This window comes from Bombina bombina, chromosome 1 (genome assembly GCF_027579735.1).
Source record: "Bombina bombina isolate aBomBom1 chromosome 1, aBomBom1.pri, whole genome shotgun sequence".
NCBI classification, from domain to species: Eukaryota; Metazoa; Chordata; class Amphibia; order Anura; family Bombinatoridae; genus Bombina; species Bombina bombina.
In genome coordinates, this window is record NC_069499.1 from 709202401 (window position 1) to 709225469 (window position 23069).

At 39.8% G+C, this 23069-nt stretch overlaps 1 protein-coding gene across 1 annotated transcript in view; it reads right to left on the reverse strand.

The window, feature by feature from the left end:
* ATRX (ATRX chromatin remodeler) overlaps positions 1–23069 on the reverse strand; it is a 783199-nt gene that overhangs the window by 275756 nt on the left and 484374 nt on the right. Inside the window, exon 20 of the mRNA XM_053714433.1 lies at positions 2984–3121. Coding sequence (XP_053570408.1) covers positions 2984–3121 — 138 coding nt within the window. The remainder of the gene's footprint in view (positions 1–2983; positions 3122–23069) is intronic.

The window sequence follows — 23069 nt, forward strand, 5'->3', positions numbered from 1 at the left end:
CACTTTAGGTCTAGAATGGGGTGAAAAGTTCCCTCTTTTTTGGGAACCACAAAAAAGTTTGAATAGAATCCTAGACCCTGTTCCCTTACCGGAACTGGAACAACCACACCCAGGGAGGAAAGATCCCAAATGCAGTTCAGGATTGCCTCTTTTTACTTGATCTGCAGATAATCTTGAGAGGAGAAATGTGCCCTAGGGAGGAAGAGATTTGAATCCTATTTTATAACCTTGAGACACTATGTTCACAGCCCAAGGATCTAGGACATCTCAAATCCAAGCTTGACAAAACAGGGAAAGTTTGCCCCACACGTGATCTGATCCCGGACCGGGGGCAGACCCTTCATGTCGACAGACTCAGCTGTGGGTTTCTTTGATTGCTTCCACTTGTTCCAAGACTGATTGGGTTCCAGGAAGGCTTGGACTGTTCCTGCTTAGAAGAGGAAGACTTTCCTTTGAAGTTGCGAAAGGAAAGAAAATTACTTTGACGTCCTTAAGGTCTGTTCTTCTTGTCTTGTGGTAGAAAAGACCCTTTTTGACCTGAAATATCAGAAATTATCTCTGCCAGGCCAGGTCCAAACAAGGTTTTTAAGCACTGTGCACAATGAATCTTTAATTGAGTCAGCAACAGGAAACATCTTTTTAAAAACAGGAGACAGAGAGAAAGGTATCCCTGGTCTCTCCCATTTCCAGTGAAAATCTCCGTGATACGGTCTGGAATAGGAAACACCTCCATAGAGGAAGGAACATCATAGTATTTATTAAGTGTACTAGATTTCTTAGGGTTGACAACGACAGGAGTATAGGAGTCGTCCAAAGTAGCTAATACCTCCTTTAGCAATACACGAAGGTGTTCAAGCTTAAATATGAAGTTTACTTCTTCAGAATCAGCTGAAGGAATTATACTGTCCGAATCTGAGATTTCACCCTCAGAGGCTACCGACGTATCCTCCTCATCAGACTTATGAGGAAGGGCAACCTGTGTAGCAGTAGGTGGGGAACAGTAACCTTAAAATCTGAATCTCTAATTTTCCTATTGCATTTTCCCAGCATAGGAAAAGCAGATAATGCTGCAGATATCGAAGAAGATACCTGTGCAGCAAAATCTGCAGGCAAATAGACTCCTCCAGGAGGCTGAGAGGAACTGTAGGGCACTGTATGTGACGCCTTTGAGGCTTGGGCAACGAGGGGAGAAAGCTGTGACATTGCCTGAACAGCATTATCCTGAGAGACAAGCTCAGAAACAAAAAGTTTATCTTTGCATTTCAAAGTTCTTTCTAAACATGAGGAACAAAATTGCATAGGTAACACAATTTGGGCCTCAAGACACAAACATTTGTCCATCGGAACAGACTCCTGCTCCATGACTATAGCTTAAGGGATACCCAGAGAAATTGGAATGACGAACAAATTTAAAAAAAAAAAAAAAAAAAAAAAAAAAAATTTATACTCATTTTTAATTTTACTCTGAGAGGCTTAGCGCTTCAAAATGTACCCCCTTAAATAGTACCTGCATCACCAGAGAAAGAAAACTTGTCAGGAAGAAAGCAGCCATTTTAACAGAACAAACGACTAATAGCCGACACTGCTCCGGACTATCTAAGAGTGGTAGAGAAGCGATAATGTGACCGGCTGAATCAGAAACTGCACATTAGAAAGAAAAAGCGCGCATTTTCTGAAGCCGAGTCAAACCGGAACTGGAAACTGACTGAAACAGAATTACTGGTCTTCTCTAACAAGCCCTCCGGAGTTTAAATAAATAGAAAGTAGAAAACACCATTTGCTTCTTAAAATGCTTCCTGCTTAATACACAGACAATAAGCACAACAAATAAAATGGAGCCAAACATTTTAGGTTATCCCCTTCAAATCCATAAAATCCCATTAAAGGAGAATTAACCCTAAGTCTCATGTCACATACATTCTCTTTGTGCCTGCACACTGCCAGAAAAAAATCCTTCCTTAAAGGGACATGAAACTCCAACATTTTATTTCATGATTTGGACAGAACATACAATTTTAAACAACTTTCCAATATAATTCTATTATCAAATTTTCTTCATTCTCGTTATCCATTGCTGAAGGGACAGCACTGCACTACTGACAGGAAGCAGAAAATATCTATTTAGCCAATCACAAGAGATAAATGTGTGCAGACACCAATTAGCAGCAGCTCCCACTAGTATATAATATGTGCGTATTAATTTAACAAGGGATACTAAGAGAATGAAGCACATTTAAAAATAGAAGTGAATTCAAAAGTATCTTAAAATGACATGCTCTATCTGAAACATGCAAGTTTAATTTTGACTTTCCTATGCCTTTAAGGATTTAATGTCTCATATAAATAAAGTAAATAATATTAAGTGCAAGTCTCCATACCTAGAAAACAAAAGCACTTACCTGCAAATTCAGCTGTCCGGCAGGTAGACAGCTCACAAGGCGTGGAAGGACACATACTACTTAGAGACCTGTAGAAAAAGGAAGAACAAAGTAACCAACTCTGGCTTTCTATACCATGGGCAGCAAACATGTTAGAAAACCAAGCAAGGACTACCTCACAACTTTCTAACTGCTTTAAAGCCAACGCTACTCTACTGAAGAGATTAACGTGGGCTACAGCTAGACCCAAAATCTTGCTTGTAGCGAAAATAAATACATTTTTTCTTCAGACACCAAACTTCCCCTCCTCCATTGACAGAGGCAAAAAGAATGACTGGGGATTATGGGTAGGAGGGTGACACTTAACAGCTTTGCTGTGGTGCTGGCCAGGAGTGATATTCCCCCACAAGTAATTGGAATGACGTTGTGGACTCTCGATATCTTAGGAAAGAAATAGAACACTTAATACCACCATGAACATTGGGGGAAATATACTCAATATGTGTGTATGTATATATATTTTTAAAAAATTTATTATTTTGTTTTTTTTATTATTATTATTTTTTATATATTTTTTTAATTTTAGTTAAAACAATTCAACTTACATTCCACCAAGTTATTTTGTAGTGGTGTGCCTGTCAGAATGACTCTTCGTCTTGTTCTTATAGAATTCATTGCTTTGGAAATAGCAGATGCTTCATTTTTAAGGATATGTCCTTCATCACAAATGACAAAATCCGGTCCTAGAAGGAAGAAACCATGAGAGACAATTATTACAAAGAAGTAGAATATCACTTAAAGGGACATAATACCCATATGCTAAATCACTTGAAAGAGATGCAGCTTAACTGTAAAAAAACTGACAAAAATATATCACCTGAACATATCTATGTAAAAAAAGGAAGATATTTTCTTACCTCAAAATTTATTCAGCTTAGAAAAGTAAGTTCTCTGGAAACAGCTATACCTCAGCTACTGTCCAGCTTAAAGTAAAAAAAAAAATACAAACAATTGCCAATCAGCATCGGCACTGCTGAGGTCATGCTACACTTTGCTGTGATCTCATGAGATTTCACTGAAATCTCTTCCTTAAATTGAATAGGGAAATAAAATGACTGTGGGATAAACCCTTGTCAATTATAGGAGTTTATTTATAAACTCTAAAATGGTATCAACATAACAAAGGACAAATATTAAAAACAATAAGGTAGATGGATAGCGTTCATCATTGGCCTATAATTGAGGCCAATGGTACATTACTGACTATAACTAAAAAGGAATGGGACTTGGGAATTATTATTTCAGATTTAAAATTTAGTACACAATGCAGCAGTGCAGCCAGTAAGGTCAGTTGAATACTTGGTTGCATTGGGAGAGGTATTAGTAGCAGAAATAGCAAGGTTCTTATGCCACTTTACAGATCATTAGTTAGGCCACATATGGAATACGGTGTGCAGTTCTGGACATTATATCTTCAGAAAGATATAAATACACTAGAAACTGTCCAAAGGAGGGCTACTAAAATGATAGACGGCCTAAAATATAATACATCACTTTATTTCACTATACAGACATTTCTTTGACCAAAGAGGTCGTCATTTTATCTCTTAGGATGGAAGCTTTGGGAGCATTATAGTGTACACCAGTGCAGGTGTTCTTATATCTGCACTCTAAAATAACATGACTGTGCCTGCACACGCCAGATGCATGCTACCTTGCAAACCCTGGGACTAGTATCCTGATTGGATGTTTAAAGACCCTTTACAAGGAGGTGTGAATACTTAGGAAATTTTGCAGAAAATATCTTCCTTTTTTACATAGAGATGTTCAGGCGATTTGTTTTCTAGTCTGCTTTATACATCTTTGCTGCATCACTTTCAAGTGCTTCAACTACTGGGTATTGTGTCCCTTTAATCGTATCACAAATCAGAATAGTGGTTCTGTATAATTATTAATATAAGTAGAAAGTTCACTTCTCTGTCCTATTTCTACATCTCAAATAAAAACAAAAAAAACATTTATTCAAATCTGTATACCGTTTACCATTCATTTCCTCACTGTCATTTCAACATCCCTATTTAACAATTTAATTCCTAGTTAGACAGGTTTTTTTTTCTTATTACGTGTAAAAAAAAAAATCTTATTACGTGTAACAAATAATAAATATTTTGCTGAAATGTTATATAAAGGTTGCAAAAAAAAATAACATAAAATGCTTACCAACCCCTAAGCTCAAGTTTTCCATGCAACCAAATAAGGCAGTGTAGTCAAAAACAAAACTGTATTTTATAAATAAAGCATGAAATATAAGCAACATTTAAAATAAAATCTGTGAAATAAAATTCTAGCTGAAATTGTTTTACAGAGCAATGTGTAAGAAGTTACATTTGTAGCTCTGGTGTCTGTATGAGCTAAGCAGAGTTACTGGAGCCCAGAAACACAGGGGGCTGTGTGATTTTAGACTGATTAGTTTGTTTACATTCTGCTCTTCTGATTTCTTTACATAAAATTAAGTTTCTCTCCTCTGCATAGTACAGAGCCAGTAGTCATGTCAACCAGTGAATCCCTAGCTCTAAGTAGGCTAGATTCCTTCTATTATATAGTTGTGGAGAAGACGCTCCTTAGATTTCTTAGGAGGTGGACAAAAAGAAGGAACCACAAGTTCCTATTTGATTGTATTTGTAGATACCACATTAGGAAGAAAAGATAGCTAGTGCAAAGAACTGCATTATCCGAATGAAAAATCAGAAAAGGAGTTTTGCATGACAAAGCTGAAAAGCTCAGAGATCTTTCTAGCTGAAGAAATAGCTAATAAAACAACAACAAACAAAAAACACACAGCTGAAGGCCCAAGGGTATCGAGAACTGGCACAATTCTGAGACAGTTTGTTATTCCATTGAGAAGACATGAGATGTCTCTCTGGCAGACCAAACATCTCACAATTTGGTCAAAAACTTCCTGATTCAGAGACCAATCCCCTGGGTGAAGAGACTAGCGACTAAGAAGGTCTGCCGCCAAATTGTAAGCACCCGACAGTTGGATGGCAGAAATCATGCAATGAGGGTGCTCTGTCAAACTGATGATGCAAGACACTTCCCTTAATGCTAAGGAACTGCGAGTGACATTGTCTGAATATTTGTTGGTAATTTCGTCTCCCGAGGGCCCAAATTCTCTGCACTTTCCTAGGCCATGCACTGAACAAAGGAATGGGAGAAGTTTCAGCTGCAGAAGGGCATTGTCAGAGACAAAAACAGTCACGGAATCTATTATGAACCCCGGGAGTTAGAGCTTTTTTTGAAGATTTATTTTTCAACTGTGTCTGAAGAACCAGATAAGGAGCATGAACCAGAATTTCATATAAGAAACTACAGAAATTCTTTGAGCTCGAACTACTGACAATAGAGCATCCAGTACTTTGTAAAAACTCTGGGAGCTGTAGCCAGACCAAAAGGGAGCGCCACAAACTGATAATGCTTGTCTAGACAAGCAAATCTCAGGAACTTGAAATTATCCCTTTGAGTAGAGATGTGCAAATAAACATCTTTTAAGTCTGTTGTAGACATAAACTGAACCTCTTCTCCCTATCTCAAAAGTAGGCATTTACAGGAATTTGTTTAATATTTTGAGATCCAGAACAAGCTGAAAAGAACCCACTTTCTTTGTTACTATAAAACGATTTGGATAAAACTCCTGGTTTAATTTTTAAGTTAGAACTGGAGTAGTAGCTCCCATTAATGCCAGATCTTTCACCCAAGCCAAGAAAGCATGGGCATTTAAAGGACCTCGAGGCACTCAAGAGAAAGAATCTTAATAAACTTTCATGATTCAGATAGGGCACGTAATTTTAAACAACTTTCCAATTTATTTTTATCATCAATTTTGTTTTGTTCTCGTAGTATTCTTAGTTGAAAGCTAAACCTAGGTAGTCTCATATGCTAATTTCTAAGCCCTTGAAGGCTGCCTCTTATCTGCATGTATTTTTAAATTTTTTCACAATTAGAGGATGTTAGTTCATGTACGCCATACTGACAACATTGTGCTCATGCCCGTGGAGTTACCTAGGAGTCAACAATGATTGGCTAAAATTCTGTCAAAAGAACTGAAATATGGGGGCAGTCTGCAGAGGCTAGATACAAGGTAATCACAGAGGTAAAACGCATATTAATATAACCGTGTTGGTTATGTAATACTGGGGAATGGGTAATAAAGCGATTATCTATCTTTTCAAACGAAAAACACTCTGGTGTAGACTTTCTCTTAAACCGAGGCAGACATGAACCAAAACTTATTTACACCTGTGGGAAAGGATTTGTAATACCCAGGGATCCTGAACAGATCTCTTCCAAGCCTCTTGAAAGAGACTCAAATCTGCCCCCCAGCAGAGGCTGACCTGTTATGGGGCCACATCTTCATGCGGTCTTGGTAGTAGGGGTAGACTTCTTGAACTGTTTTCGGACCAAACAGTTAAGACTTCCAGGACAATTTGAAATAGCCAGAACTTTGGGCAGAGGGGGGTCTTTCTGAGCTTTAGATTGCCTAAAGGTACAAAAATGCACTGCAGATCTAAGCGTACCCTTAGATTTCTTGTCCTGGGAGAGCTGATAATTTTCTTTTCTTCTGACGGGGAGAGTCCACAGCTGCATTCATTACTTTTGAGAATTCACAAACTGGCCACCAGGAGGAGGCAAAGACACCCCAGCCAAAGGCTTAAATACATCCACCACTTCCCTCATCCCCCAGTCATTCTGCCAAGGGAACAAGGAACAGTAGGAGAAATATCAGGTGAAAACTAATGTGCCAGAAGAACAAAAACCATGGCCGCCCCCCATAAAAGAACATGGGAGGGAAGCTGTGGACTCTCACCATCAGAAGAAAAGAAAATTATCAGGTAAGCATAATTTAAAGTTTTTCTTCTTTAACGGGGAGAGTCCACAGCTGTATTCATTACTTTTGGGAAAACAATATGTAACAAAAAAAGGGGGTTAAATAAACTAGCGCTTAAGAGTTAATATCCCTTGCCTTATTCTCCTACTATCTGCTTCCCAAATAGAAAGGTGTATAAAGTGAAAAAGTTATGGAGATTAGGCGCTTAATCTGCAAAAGGGATAAAGGTGTGTATGGAAGTATGGACCTTGGACAGAATAAGTGAAAAAATCTTCTACAATTTATTTTCAAAATAAAAACATGATAATACCAAGATAACATAGGACCCAGTAGAAAATAGAAACAGAAGCAGTGAATGGACCAATGGAAATCAAGTCAGTGCTATATAAAGGTGTAAGGTGTGATCACACTTTATCTTGATAAAGCCAGGGTTGCTGGCGAAACATGTTGATATCTGTGTGAACACCAAGAAAGAAAAAGCCTGTTTTTTTTCCTGCGTACAGAAGTACTTAAGTGCAGGAGATTGAGGAACTACAAACAGAAAAGCTAACTTGCGCAAGTTACAGAAACAAAAGGATTGTCTAAAGTTTGGTGCTGTAATCAGAGCACTTTCTACAAGGACCAGTGACAAGGTAACACAAAGGAAAATTACCTACCGAAACCCCTTGTCTGAGAGTCAAACTGAGGACACATAGGAACCGCTGGGAAGCCGTGAGTAGTAACAGCTCACAAGGGAGGGTAAGAAAATCACCCCTAAACACTGTTTGGAACATTCCTTTTCTACAAATTAAGCTCACTGAGGATACGAAGAGGTAACTGTGAAACCGTAATTTATCACAACATAAATATAAGGATAAAGAACACAGCCCTCAGTAATTTATCTCCAATTACTTACAAATGCTTTGATGAACTTTTTAGATACACAAAATTACAACCAATATAAGTAAACAGCCATTGTGGGGATATCATTTATAATCAGTCTTGCATTTAAATTGTTTTAACTAATTGTTAGTTTTTGCTACATATTTGTTATTTTAAAGTTGATGAAATATAGATATAAAATATCGAATAGAGACAAATATTATTAATTGTGTTGAAATAAAAGAATACATTCTATCTAAAATCTTTGAACAAAGGATACAAAAGAGCAGCTAAATCCTTTTATTTGTGTATGAAACAAATGTATATCTGAATTTTAGAAATTTTATGAATTGATCAATATAGTGTTGCAACACTTAGGGATTGTGATTTATTTTATCTTGGTATTATCATGTTTTTATTTTGAAAATAAATTGTAGAAGAATTTTTCACTTATTCTGTCAAAGGTCCAGTTTTTTCTACATATTTAGCTAACGACTTCCATATACACCTTTATCCCTTTTGCAGATTAAGTGCCTAATCTCCATAACTTTTTCACTTTTGGGAAAACAATACCCAAGATATAGAAAACACTGAATGCAAAAAAGGGCGGGTAGACAAGGCGGCCCATTCGAAGGGCACCACAGCCTGAAATTACCCAAACCAATCAACAAATGCTGTACCGAGCAGAACAAAAAGGATTAAGTAACTGCCCAACAGATAAATCCAGTAAAGCCCAGATAGAGACCGCTCAAAAGGTACTAAATTCCACCAAGCACAAAGACCCCGAAGAGACAAGTCTCACCGGCTCCAAGGCCGTACCGATTCCATATATTCCCAGAAGGGAAAAGCAAACAGAAATAGTCAATAAGAGATCTAAAATCTCAGCAACTAGGGTAAAAAAGGAACCCCAGCAAACTTGAGCACAGACGCAGGTTGCAGAAAGACAAAGAAAAATGAGAGATAAACTCCAACAACCTACCAGAATTAAGAAAGGGAAAAAAACAATTTATTTAAGAACTTACCTGATAAATTCATTTCTTTCATATTAGCAAGAGTCCATGAGCTAGTGACGTATGGGATATACATTCCTACCAGGAGGGGCAAAGTTTCCCAAACCTCAAAATGCCCATAAATACACCCCTCACCACACCCACAAATCAGTTTAACGAATAGCCAAGAAGTGGGGTGATAAGAAAAAAGTGCGAAAGCATAAAAAATAAGGAATTGGAATAATTGTGCTTTATACAAAAAAATCATAACCACCACAAAAAAGGGTGGGCCTCATGGACTCTTGCTAATATGAAAGAAATTAATTTATCAGGTAAGTTCTTACATAAATTATGTTTTCTTTCATGTAATTAGCAAGAGTCCAGGAGCTAGTGACGTATGGGATAATGACTACCCAAGATGTGGATCTTCCACGCAAGAGTCACTAGAGAGGGAGGGATAAAATAAAGACAGCCAATAACGCTGAAAAATAATCTACACCCAAAATAAAGTTTAAATCTTATAATGAAGAAAACTGAAATTATAAGCAGAAGAATCAAACTAAAACAGCTGCCTGAAGTATTTTTTCTACCAAAAACTGCTTCAGAAGAAGAATACACATCAAAATGGTAGAATTTAGTAAAAGTATGCAAAGAAGACCAAGTTGCCGCTTTGCAAATCTGAACAATCAAAGCTTCATTCCTAAACGCCCAGGAAGTAGAAACTGACCTAGTAGAATGAGCTGTAATCCTTTGAGGCGGAGATTTACCCGACTCGACATAAGCATGATGAATTAAAGATTTCAACCAAGATGCCAAAGAAATGGCAGAGGCCTTCTGACCTTTCCTAGAACCGGAAAAGATAACCAATAGACTAGAAGTCTTTCGGAAATTCTTAGCTTCAACATAATATTTCAAAGCTCTAACAACATCCAAAGAATGCAAAGATCTCTCCTTAGAATTCTTAGGATTAGGACATAATGAAGGAACCACAATTTCTCTACTAATGTTGTTAGAATTCACAACCTTAGGTAAAAAATTAAAAAGAAGTTCGCAACACCGCCTCATCCTGATGAAAAATCAGAAAAGGAGACTCACAAGAAAAGAGCAGATAATTCAGAAACTCTTCTAGCAGAAGAGATGGCCAAAAGAAACAAAACTTTCCAAGAAAGTAATTAAATGTCCAGTGAATGCATAGGTTCAAACGGAGGAGTTTGAAGAGCCCCCAGAACCAAATTCAAACTCCAAGGAGGAGAAAATTGACTTAATAACAGATTTTATACGAACCAAAGCTTGTATAAAACAATGAATATCAGGAAGAATAGCAATCCTTCTGTGAAAAAGAACAGAAAGCAGAGATTTGTCCTTTCAAGGAACTTGCAGACAAACCTTTATCCAAACCATCCTGAAGAAACTGTAAAATTCTCGGAATTCTAAAAGAATGCCAGGAAAAAAGATGAGAAAGACACCAAGAAATGTAAGTCTTCCAGACTCGATAATATATCATCCTAGATACAGATCTACGAGCCTGTAACATAGTATTAATCACAGAGTCAGAGAAACCTCTTTGACTAAGAATCAAGCGTTCAATCTCCATACCTTTAAAGTTAAGGATTTGAGATCCTGATGGTAAAAAAGGACCTTATGACAGAAGGTCTGGTCTTAACGGAAGAGTCCACGGATGACAAGAAGCCATTCGAACAAGATCCACATACCAAAACCTGTGAGGCCATGCTGGAGCCACCAGCAGAAAAAACGAGCATTCCTTCAGAATCTTGGAGATTACTCTTGGAAGAACTAGAGGCGGAAAGATATAGGCAGGATGATACTTCCAAGGAAGTGACAATGCATCCACTGCTTCCGCCTGAGGATCCCTGGATCTGGACAGATACCTGGGAAGTTTCTTGTGTAGATGCGAAACCATCAGATCTATTTCTGGAAGTTCCCACATTTGAACAATCTGAAGAAACACCTCTGGGTGAAGAGACCACTCGCCCGGATGTAACGCTTGGTGACTGAGATAATCCGCATCCCAATTGTCTATACCTGGGATATGAACCACAGAGATTAGACAGGAGCTGGATTCCGCCCGTACCAGTATTCGAGATACTTCTTTCATAGCCAGAGGACTGTGAGTCCCTCCTTGATGATTGATATATGCCACAGTTGTGACATTGTCTGTCTGAAAACAAATGAACGATTCTCTCTTTAGAAGAGGCCATGACTGAAGAGCTCTGAAAATTGCACGGAGTTCCAAAATATTGATTGGAAATCTCACCTCCTGAGATTTCCCAAACCCCTTGTGCTGTCAGAAAACCCCATACAGCTCCCCAACCTGTCAGACTTGCATCTGTTGAGATCACAGTCCAGGTTGGAAGAAAAAAAGAAGCCCCCTGAACTAAACGATGGTGGTCTGTACCACATCAGAGGGTGTCGAACAATCGGTTTGAAAGATATTAAATGAGATATCTTTTTATAATCCCGGCACCACCGGTTCAGCATACAGAGCTGAAGAGGTCACATGTGAAAATGAGCAAAGGGGAACACGTCCAATGCAGCAGTCATAAGAACCTAGAATTTCCATGCATAAGGCTACCGAAGGGAATGATTGAGACTGAAGGTTTCGATAAGCTGAAACCAATTTCAGACGTCTCTAATCCAACAGAAACAGAGACATGGACACTGAATCTATCCGGAAATCTAAAAAAGGTTACTCTTGTCTGAGGAATCAACAAACTTTTTGGTTAATTGATCCTCCAACCATGTTCTTGAAGAAACAACACTCATAAAAAGCTGGAAAGGATCTTTCCATTGAAAATGAGCAAAGGGAATTGAATCCAATGCTGTTAAAACTTCTATGCATATATAGCAACTGAAGGAAATAGAGACTAAAGGTACCGACAGACGGAACCCAAATCAAATTGTCCCTTGTCTGATAGAGACAAAGATAGTGACATAAACCATCTGGAAACCTAAAAAAAGGTGACCCTTGCGTGAGGAATCAAGAGCTTTTGAAAAAAAGATCCTCTAACTATGTCCTGAAGAGCAAGTGAAACATATGAGATTCGGCATCCACAGGAAAAAATCTGAATGAAAACAGAAAAATGAAGAATATGCATTTATTGTATCTAATGAAAACAAATAATGCTATCAATGACTATAAAAAAGGCAGAATAGTTTGAATAAAACTCCAAAACCCAGTTCCTAGAAAAAGAACTGGAAGAAATACCCCAAAAGATTCCAGATCTGAGCAGCGCTTGAGCCATGCTTCAACAGTATCCAAAATATATAGGACAGAAACACACTGAAAGAAAGTGTTAGCCTTACTGGAATAAAATCAAAGAAATTTGGACAGAATAGAACCAAACAAATTTCAAAGAAGTCTTAACCTGCCCCTTACCAGCCAAGCTGGAATACGGCACGTACATCGCAATATTAGGGAGCTGATTTCGAACCCCAATTATAAACATGTTACTTGGGAAAGAACTCAGGAATTCGTTCCTTAATAAGAACAACCAAACTAATATAAGCTTAAAGTTTAGTCTTAGAACTCAATCTTGAAGCCCATAGTAACAGTTAAGAATTGAATCCAATTATAATTGATTATCTTAGAACAAAAGAAAACATAATTTATGCTTACCTGATAAATTCCTTTCTTCTGTAGTGTGATCAGTCCACGGGTCATCATTACTTGTGGGATATTAACTGCTCCCCTACAGGAAGTGCAAGAGGATTCACCCAGCAGAGTTGCTATATAGCTCCTCCCCTCTACGTCACCTCCAGTCATTCGACCAAGGACCAACGAGAAAGGAGAAGCCAAGGGTGTAGTGGTGACTGGAGTATAATTTAAAAAATATTTACCTGCCTTAAAAAACAGGGCGGGCCGTGGACTGATCACACTACAGAAGAAAGGAATTTATCAGGTAAGCATAAATTATGTTTTCTTCTGTTAAGTGTGATCAGTCCACGGGTCATCATTACTTGTGGGATACCAATACCAAAGCAAAAGTACACGGATGACGGGAGGGATAGGCAGGCTCTTTATACAGAAGGAACCACTGCCTGAAGAACCTTTCTCCCAAAAATAGCCTCCGAGGAAGCAAAAGTGTCAAATTTGTAAAATTTGGAAAAAGTATGAAGCGAAGACCAAGTTGCAGCCTTGCAAATCTGTTCAACAGAGGCCTCATTCTTAAAGGCCCAAGTGGAAGCCACAGCTCTAGTGGAATGAGCTGTAATTCTTTCAGGAGGCTGCTGTCCAGCAGTCTCATAAGCTAAACGAAATATGCTACGAAGCCAAAAAGAGAGAGAGGTAGCAGAAGCTTTTTGACCTCTCCTCTGACCAGAGTAAACGACAAACAGGGAAGACGTTTGTCGAAAATCTTTAGTTGCCTGTAAATAAAATTTAAGGGCACGAACTACATCCAGATTGTGCAAAAGACGTTCCTTCCTCGAAGGAGGATTTGGGCACAAGGATGGAACAACAATCTCCTGATTGATATTCCTGTTAGTGACTACCTTAGGTAAGAACCCAGGCTTAGTACGCAGAACTACCTTATCCGAGTGAAAAATCAAATAAGGAGAATCACAATGTAAGGCTGATAACTCAGAGACTCTTCGAGCCGAGGAAATAGCCATTAAAAATAGAACAACTTTATATCAATGGAATGAAGGGGTTCAAACGGAACACCCTGTAAAACGTTAAGAACAAGGTTTAAACTCCATGGTGGAGCCACAGCTTTAAACACAGGTTTAATCCTGGCCAAAGCCTGACAAAAAGCCTGAACGTCTGGAACTTCTGACAGACGCTTGTGTAACAGAATGGACAGAGCTGAGATCTGTCCCTTTAAGGAACTAGCGGATAACCCCTTTTCTAAACCTTCTTGTAGAAAAGACAATATCCTAGGAATCCTAACCTTACTCCAAGAGTAACCTTTGGATTCGCACCAATATAGGTATTTACGCCATATTTTATGGTAAATCTTTCTGGTGACAGGCTTCCTAGCCTGTATTAAGGTATCAATAACTGACTCAGAAAAACCACGCTTTGATAAGATCAAGCGTTCAATTTCCAAGCAGTCAGCTTCAGAGAAGTTAGATTTTGATGTTTGAAAGGACCCTGAATCAGAAGGTCCTGTTTCAGAGGTAACGACCAAGGTGGACAGAATGACATGTCCACCAGATCTGTATACCAAGTCCTGCGTGGCCATGCAGGCGCTATTAGAATCACTGATGCTTTCTCCTGTTTGATTCTGGCAATCAATCGAGGAAGCATCGGGAAAGGTGGAAACACATAAGCCATCCTGAAGGTCCATGGTGCTGTCAAGGCATCTATCAGGACCGCTCCCGGATCCCTGGATCTGGACCCGTAGCGCGGAAGCTTGGCGTTCTGTCGAGACGCCATGAGATCTATCTCTGGTTTGCCCCAACGTGGAAGTATTTGGGCAAAGACCTCTGGATGAAGTTCCCACTCCCCCGGATGAAAAGTCTGACGACTTAAGAAATCCGCCTCCCAGTTCTCCACTCCCGGGATGTGGATTGCTGACAGGTGGCAAGAGTGAGACTCTGCCCAGCGAATTATCTTTGATACTTCCATCATAGCTAGGGAGCTTCTTGTCCCTCCCTGATGGTTGATGTAAGCTACAGTCGTGATGTTGTCCGACTGAAACCTGATGAACCCCCGAGTTGTCAACTGGGGCCAAGCCAGGAGGGCATTGAGAACTGCTCTCAATTCCAGAATGTTTATTGGCAGGAGACTCTCCTCCTGACTCCATAGTCCCTGAGCCTTCAGGGAATTCCAGACGGCACCCCAACCTAGAAGGCTGGCGTCTGTTGTTACAATTGTCCAGTCTGGTCTGCTGAATGGCATCCCCCTGGACAGGTGTGGCCGAGAAAGCCACCATAGAAGAGAATTTCTGGTCTCTTGATCCAGATTCAGAGAAGGGGATAAGTCTGAGTAATCCCCATTCCACTGACCTAGCATGCACAGTTGCAGTGGTCTGAGGTGTAAGCGTGCAAAGGGTACTATGTCCATTGCCGCTACCATTAAGCCGATTACCTCCATACATTGAGCCACTGACGGGTGTTGAATGGAATGAAGAGTGCGGCAAGCACTTTGAAGTCTTGATAGCCTGTCCTCTGTCAGGTAAATCTTCATTTCTACAGAATCTATAAGAGTCCCCAGGAAGGGAACTCTTGTGAGTGGAACGAGTGAACTTTTCTCTTCGTTCACTTTCCATCCATGCGACCTTAGAAATGCCAGTACTATCTCTGTATGAGATTTGGCAGTTTGAAAGCTTGAAGCTTGTATCAGTATGTCGTCTAAGTACGGAGCTACTGAAATTCCTTGCGGTCTTAGTACCGCCAGAAGAGTGCCCAGAACCTTTGTGAAGATTCTTGGAGCCGTAGCCAGTCCGAATGGAAGAGCTACAAACTGGTAATGCCTGTCTAAAAAGGCAAACCTTAGATACCGGTAATGACTTCTGTGAATCGGTATGTGAAGGTAAGCATCCTTTAAATCCACTGTGGTCAAGTACTGACCCTCTTGGATCATGGGCAAAATTGTTCGAATAGTTTCCATCTTGAACGATGGAACTCTTAGGAATTTGTTTAGGATCTTTAAATCCAAGATTGGCCTGAAGGTTCCCTCTTTTTGGGAACTACAAACAGATTTGAGTAAAACCCTTGTCCTTGTTCCAACCGCGGAACTGGATGGATCACTCCCATTAATAAAAGATCTTGTACGCAGCGTAGAAACGCTTCCTTCTTTGTTAGGTTTGTTGACAACCTTGACAGATGAAATCTCCCTCTTGGGGGAGAGGATTTGAAGTCCAGAAGGTATCCCTGAGATATGATCTCTAACGCCCAGGGATCCTGAACATCTCTTGCCCAAGCCTGGGCGAAGAGGGAAAGTCTGCCCCCCACTAGATCCGGTCCCGGATCGGGGGCCCTCAATTCATGCTGTCTTAGGGGCAGCAGCAGGTTTTCTGGCCTGTTTGCCCCTGTTCCAGGACTGGTTAGGTTTCCAGCCTTGTCTGTAGCGAGCAACAGCTCCTTCCTGTTTTGGTGCAGAGGAAGTTGATGCTGCTCCTGCTTTAAAATTACGAAAGGAACGAAAATTGGACTGTCTAGCCTTGGCTTTGGCCTTGTCCTGAGGCAGGGCATGACCTTTACCTCCTGTAATGTCATCAATAATCTCTTTCAAGCCGGGCCCGAATAAGGTCTGCCCTTTGAAAGGAATATTAAGCAATTTAGATTTAGACGTAACATCAGCTGACCAGGATTTTAGCCACAGAGCTCTGCGTGCCTGAATGGCGAATCCTGAATTTTTAGCCGCAAGTTTAGTTAAATGTACTACGGCATCTGAAATAAATGAATTAGCTAACTTAAGGAATTTAAGTTTGTGTGTGATGTCATCTAGTGTGGATGATTGAAGTGTCTCTTCCAGAGACTCAAACCAAAATGCTGCTGCAGCCGTGACAGGCGCAATACATGCAAGAGGTTGCAATATAAACCCTTGTTGAACAAACATTTTCTTAAGGTAACCCTCTAATTTTTTATCCATTGGATCTGAAAAAGCACAGCTATCCTCCACTGGGATAGTGGTGCGCTTAGCTAAAGTAGAAACTGCTCCCTCCACCTTAGGGACCATTTGCCATAAGTCCCGTGTGGCGGCGTCTATTGGAAACATTTTTCTGAATATAGGAGGGGGTGAGAAAGGCACACCGGGTCTATCCCACTCCTTAGTAACAATGTCAGTAAGTCTCTTAGGTATAGGAAAAACGTCAGTACTCGTCGGTACCGCAAAATATTTATCCAACCTACACATTTTTTCTGGGATTGCAACTGTGTTACAATCATTCAGAGCCGCTAATACCTCCCCTAGTAACACACGGAGGTTCTCAAGCTTAAATTTAAAATTTGAAATGTCTGAGTCCAGTTTATTTGGATCAGAACCGTCACCCACAGAATGAAGCTCTCCGTCTTCACGTTCTGCAAACTGTGACGCAGTATCAGACATGGCCCTTGCATTATCAGCGCACTCTGTTCTCATCCCAGAGTGATCACGTTTACCTCTTAGTTCTGGTAGTTTAGCCAAAACTTCAGTCATAACAGTAGCCATATCTTGTAATGTGATTTGTAATGGCCGCCCAGATGCACTCGGCGCTACAATATCACGCACCTCCTGAGCGGGAGATGCAGGTACTGACACGTGAGGCGAGTTAGTCGGCATAACTCTCCCCTCGTTGTTTGGTGAAATATGTTCAATTTGTACAGATTGACTATTTTTTAAAGTAGCATCAATACATTTAGTACATAAATTTCTATTGGGCTCCACTTTGGCATTAACACATATAGCACAGAGATATTCCTCTGAATCAGACATGTTTAACACACTAGCAAATAAACAGCAACTTGGAAATACTTTTCAAAGTAATTTACAAATAATATGAAAACGAACTGTGCCTTTAAGAAGCACAGAAAATATTTTAACAGATAAAATAATTAAGTTATAGCATCAATCTTTGTCAGAATATACAGTTTTAGCAAAGGATTGTTCCCCTCAGCAAATGATAACTAACCCAGGCAGCAGAAAAAAATACACAAATAAACGTTTTTTATATCACAGTCAATACAATCAGCACAGCTCTGCTGTGAATGATTACTTCCCTCAAAAAAGACTCTTGAGATCCCTGAACTCTGTAGAGATGAACCGGATCATGCAGGAAGAAAATGAACCTCTGACTGAGTTTTTCTGATGCATAGTGAAAGCACCAAAATGGCACCTCCCCCACACACATAACAGTGAGAGGGATCAGTGAACTGCTCTAATTTAAATCAAAACTATTGCCAAGTGGAAAAAAAGTGCCCAAAACATTTTTACTCTCCCCTCACCCAGTACCTCAGAGAAAAAAACGTTTTTACATGCCAGCAAAAAAACGTTTTACCTCAATAATTAATTGTCATTTAAAACCTATTGCAAGTCCCTGCAAAATAGGTTAAGTCTATGTATACAGTTTAAAAGCCAGAGAAGTACCATTTCCCAGAAAACTGAAGTGTAAAATATACATACATGACAGCCTGATATCAGCTACATCTACTGCATTCAAGGCTGAGTTTACATTATAACGGTATGGCAGGATTTTCTCATCAATTCCATGTCAGAAAATAATAAACTGCTACATACCTCTTTGCAGATTAATCTGCCTGCTGTCCCCTGATCTGAAGTTTACCTCTCCTCAGATGGCCGAGAAACAGCAATATGATCTTAACTACTCCGGCTAAAATCATAGAAAAACTCAGGTAGATTCTTCTTCAAATTCTACCAGAGAAGGAATAACACACTCCGGTGCTATTATAAAATAACAAACTTTTGATTGAAGATATAAAAACTAAATATATCACCATAGTCCTCTCACACATCCTATCTAGTCGTTGGGTGCAAGAGAATGACTGGAGGTGACGTAGAGGGGAGGAGCTATATAGCAACTCTGCTGGGTGAATCCTCTTGCACTTCCTGTAGGGGAGCAGTTAATATCCCACAAGTAATGATGACCCGTGGACTGATCACACTTAACAGAAGAAATATGGATTTTCTTTTTTTTTTTTTTTTTTAAAAATCACAAAATTCTTCTAGCTAACCCTCATTTGCGAATATATTCAATAAAATGAAGACACAAATGAAATCATTAGCATGATAGTCCAGTTTAAAGGACCAGTCAAAACAGAGGACTTGCAAAATGCAAAACAACAAGACAAATGCAACAGCACCTAGTCTAGTAAATGTTGTCCCTTTAACAATGCTAAAATAAATCATAATCTGATACTTGATCTTAAAGTAAACAGAAAAAATGAAGCAATTGCAAAATCACAGGACCAAGAAAAGTACCTGAAACTAAATAATTTTCCATAAATAAGATAACTATATAAAGGAAAATAAATATTATTTTGCTATAACAACAATATCAATTAGTAGGAGTAGAGATAGCTCCAATAAATTGGAGAACCCTCCAAATTAAATGTAACTGCTGACAAAGAATATAGTTTAAAAATAAAAGAAAATTCTCAGCCTATTCCATTCCCTAGTATGGGGAATTGGAAGGAAAACCTCTGAAATCACAGAAGAATAAAAAGGCAGAAATAGTGTCAGCTAGTTTTAAAGAACTAGTTACCTTAATATCCAAAATAATCAACACCTCTTCAACAAAGAACAAATGTACTTTAATAATAAAAAATTTATATAAAAAAGTAGATTTGTTAGTGTCAATATCTGATGAAGAGAATTTCTGAAAGAGAAAAAAACATCATCAGAGAAGGATAAAACAGTATGTTGTTGGTCATTTGAAACTTCAATAATTAAAAAAGAAGTGAAAAAGACCTAAAAATTGTATTAGAAGGCACGAAGTCAGACAAAGCCTTAATCAGAAAAAATATTTCTTATAAATCTTCTAAACATTTCTTGTACTTAAGAATGGAAATGTATAAAGCATAAATACTAATGGAATCTGCATGTAAAAGTATATCATAATAACTTAATACAAACCATAGCTAAAGATAAACATTTATAACATTTAAAATAAATGAACTTAGCTTTGGTAGAACTGAAACTCAGTTAAGCATTTTTCCAGAAGTGGCTTCTGACTCAGGGACAATCGGAGACATCTTGCAATATGTAATAGAAAAAACAATATATAAAGCAAAATTGATCAAATTCCTTAAATGACAGTTTCAGGAATGGGGGAAAAAATGCCAGTGAACAAGCTTCAACCAGAAGCAATAAATAATGAGACTTAATAGTGACGCCCATATTTTTTAGCGCCAAAAAAGACGCCCACATTATTTGGCGCCTAAATGCTTTTGGCGCCAAAAATGACGCCACATCCAAAACGTCAAAAAAATGACGCAACTCCCGGCGACACGTATGACGCCGGAAACAGAAAAAAAAATTTGCGCCAAAAAAAGTCAGCGCCAAGAATGACGCAATAAAATGAAGCATTTTCAGCCCCCGCGAGCCTAATAGCCCACAGGGAAAAAGTCAAATTTTAAGGTAAGAAAAAATTGATTTATTCATATGCATTATCCCAAATATGAAACTGACTGTCTGAAATAAGGAACGTTGAACATCCTGAGTCAAGGCAAATAAATGTTTGAATACATATATTTAGAACTTTATAAAAAAGTGCCCAACCATAGCTTAGAGTGTCACAGAAAATAAGACTTACTTACCCCAGGACACTCATCTACAAGTTGTAGAAAGCCAGACCAGTACTGAAACGAAAATCAGTAGAGGTAATGGTATATATAAGAGTATATCGTTGATCTGAAAAGGGAGGTAAGAGATGAATCTCTACGACCGATAACAGTGAACCTATGAAATAGACCCCGTAGAAGGAGATCATTGAATTCAAATAGGCAATACTCTCCTCACATCCCTCTGACATTCACTGCACGCTGAGAGGAAAACCGGGCTCCAACCTGCTGCGGAGCGCATATCAACGTAGAATCTAGCACAAACTTACTTCACCACCTCCATAGGCATTTTGAGGTTTGGGAAACTTTGCCCCTCCTGGTAGGAATGTATATCCCATACGTCACTAGCTCATGGACTCTTGCTAATTACATGAAAGAAAACCCTACCCAGTCTGGAGAAAGTCCAAAGGACCAATATTTGATCCAAAGAAAACCCTGAAGGCGGAGCAGAACCCATAACTCACACAGAGTGCAGTCTGCACACACGAAAGAGCTATTGTGGAATAAGCGGATATTCCCTAGAACTTTCAACAATTAGCAGCATAAGCACTTATCGTGCTCCAGATGGAGCTCCCGGATCCCACTCTGCCATACAAGACTAGTAGACATCAGTCACAAACACAAGCCTGTCAAGTTAGAAACTGCGCCAGGAGACTCCAACAGAGGGAACCCTCTGGAAATGCAGAAAATCATTCCTTTACAAAATTAGGGAAGCAGAAAAAACATGCTGAGTAAAAACTCCTGTAATCTCCACCTCTAGAGACATCACAAGATCTGGAGAAGAACACAGTCAAACCTTAACCGATCCCTAGGCCTCAGACCGAAAAATGTAAAACCGGCCCACAGCTGGATTCGAACCAACAACTCAAGTTGCAAACCCCCAAAAACCCACCATTAGGTTACATGGGCTACTTCCTCGAGACAAAGGCCCAACACCAAAAATGCCTGGCATGTCCAGAGATAAGGAAATAAATAAACCCCCGTATTACACAGAACTCAAAAGAGGACTAAACAGTAACAAAGGGTAGGCAAACCCTGACCATATGTAATAGGCTTGGCATGATAAACCACCAATCCATAACAGAACGTAGTACGATTTCAGGTTCCAGAACCCAGACCCAGATTCCTTCCCTACAGGAAGGTGAACTCCCAGACAAAGGGAGACCACACACTGACACAACAGTGTGAACAAAATACCAGAATCCACCTCAATATGACTATACCACAAGGTCGAAGGACTCCCCTCCGAGCATTAGGCGGACACCATGGAATATCCCGCTCCCCCTAAGAGGAAGGAAATGAAAAGATACCTGCTCAACCACAGGTACAGAACATATGTCATCGAACAGACAGCAAAAACAGAACCGACTGAAAAAGACACCCTCCAGTTGTAACAGCCGGTACAGGAGCCAGACAGACAGCCAGCGAGCCCACCTATAAAGTGGAACGGCTGAATAAGAGATCAATCTTCTGCTTGCTAGGCAGCTAACAAGCCATCAAGCCCTTCTCAAGTCTCCGCCCGAAGTAGCAAGCGAATGACTCAACCTTAAGGGCTGAATCACTTGGGATCCAACTAGGAGGTCCGGCCAGATATACTAGCCAAGATCAAACAACCGGGCACACTGAAAACTGAGCCGGTCACAGACTAGGAACCCCTGAGGAACCATAGAAATACCTCATACGGAAAACCCTAGAAGATGCAAGCACAACCCATCCAAAGGCCCTAGGCACTGGACGTTCACTAAGCATCCCAGAGACAGAAAAGTTACTTTTCCAAAATTCGAGGCAAAATACCCTTCAGACCGACAGCTAAGAAGCTGCCAATAAAAAGTACACCTCTGCAACAGAGGCTGCACAAATCAGAAACGATCCATTTGGTCCACCTCCTCGTAACCCCCAGGACCAAGGGACAACAAGATGACTAACATCGATATCCCAACAACAACATATCAACTGATATGATGTAAGAAAGGGTAGCTTCCAGGACCACCAAAGAGATTAACGCATTCTCTATAGTCCCTAAAAACATGGGAGCAGACGAGAAGCAGAATGAGGAATAAAGGCAGACAAAAGTGCCTGATCCACCAAAACCGATGACCAAACAACCATCCCCCAACAAGGGAAAGAAGGAAATCTAAGACACCTTGCTCCTTATGGAAGAGGTACAGAGGACAAGAGTTTCAAAGAGAGTAGATCAATAAAAGCAAAACCATAGGAGGGATTAAAAAAAAAACCCAACCTGGTACTCCAAGTTAAGGAGACAAACACCAGCCCAAATGGAAATGGAGAGAACTAGCTCTGAGGTCAAAGACCTTCGGAGTGCTTCTTAGCAGGATCCGTTCAGGCCCAACAAACAGGAACAGGCCCAAGAGGACTGAACAAAACCCTTGATGCCCCATCCAAAAAGAAGCAACAAGAACCAGCCTGACGTCAAACAAAAAGGCCTCCTCTCTTAGCCCCGTCAAGGGAGAGTTCCTCTCCCTGGCAATCCCAATTCACAGGGAATATATCGTGCTGAAGGAGGAACCCAAGCATAATAAACCTCCAGTCTGAGAGAAAATTCACCACCCAACCAGGTCAACCAGATATCCCAGCACCACGTGGATGGTATATATATCCTTAAGGAACAGAAACCAGCGCCCGACCAGGACCAGCCTGCTACAGAGGGCATTCCGGAACTGAAGCAGGTCACAGAAATTTCAAAACCCTAGA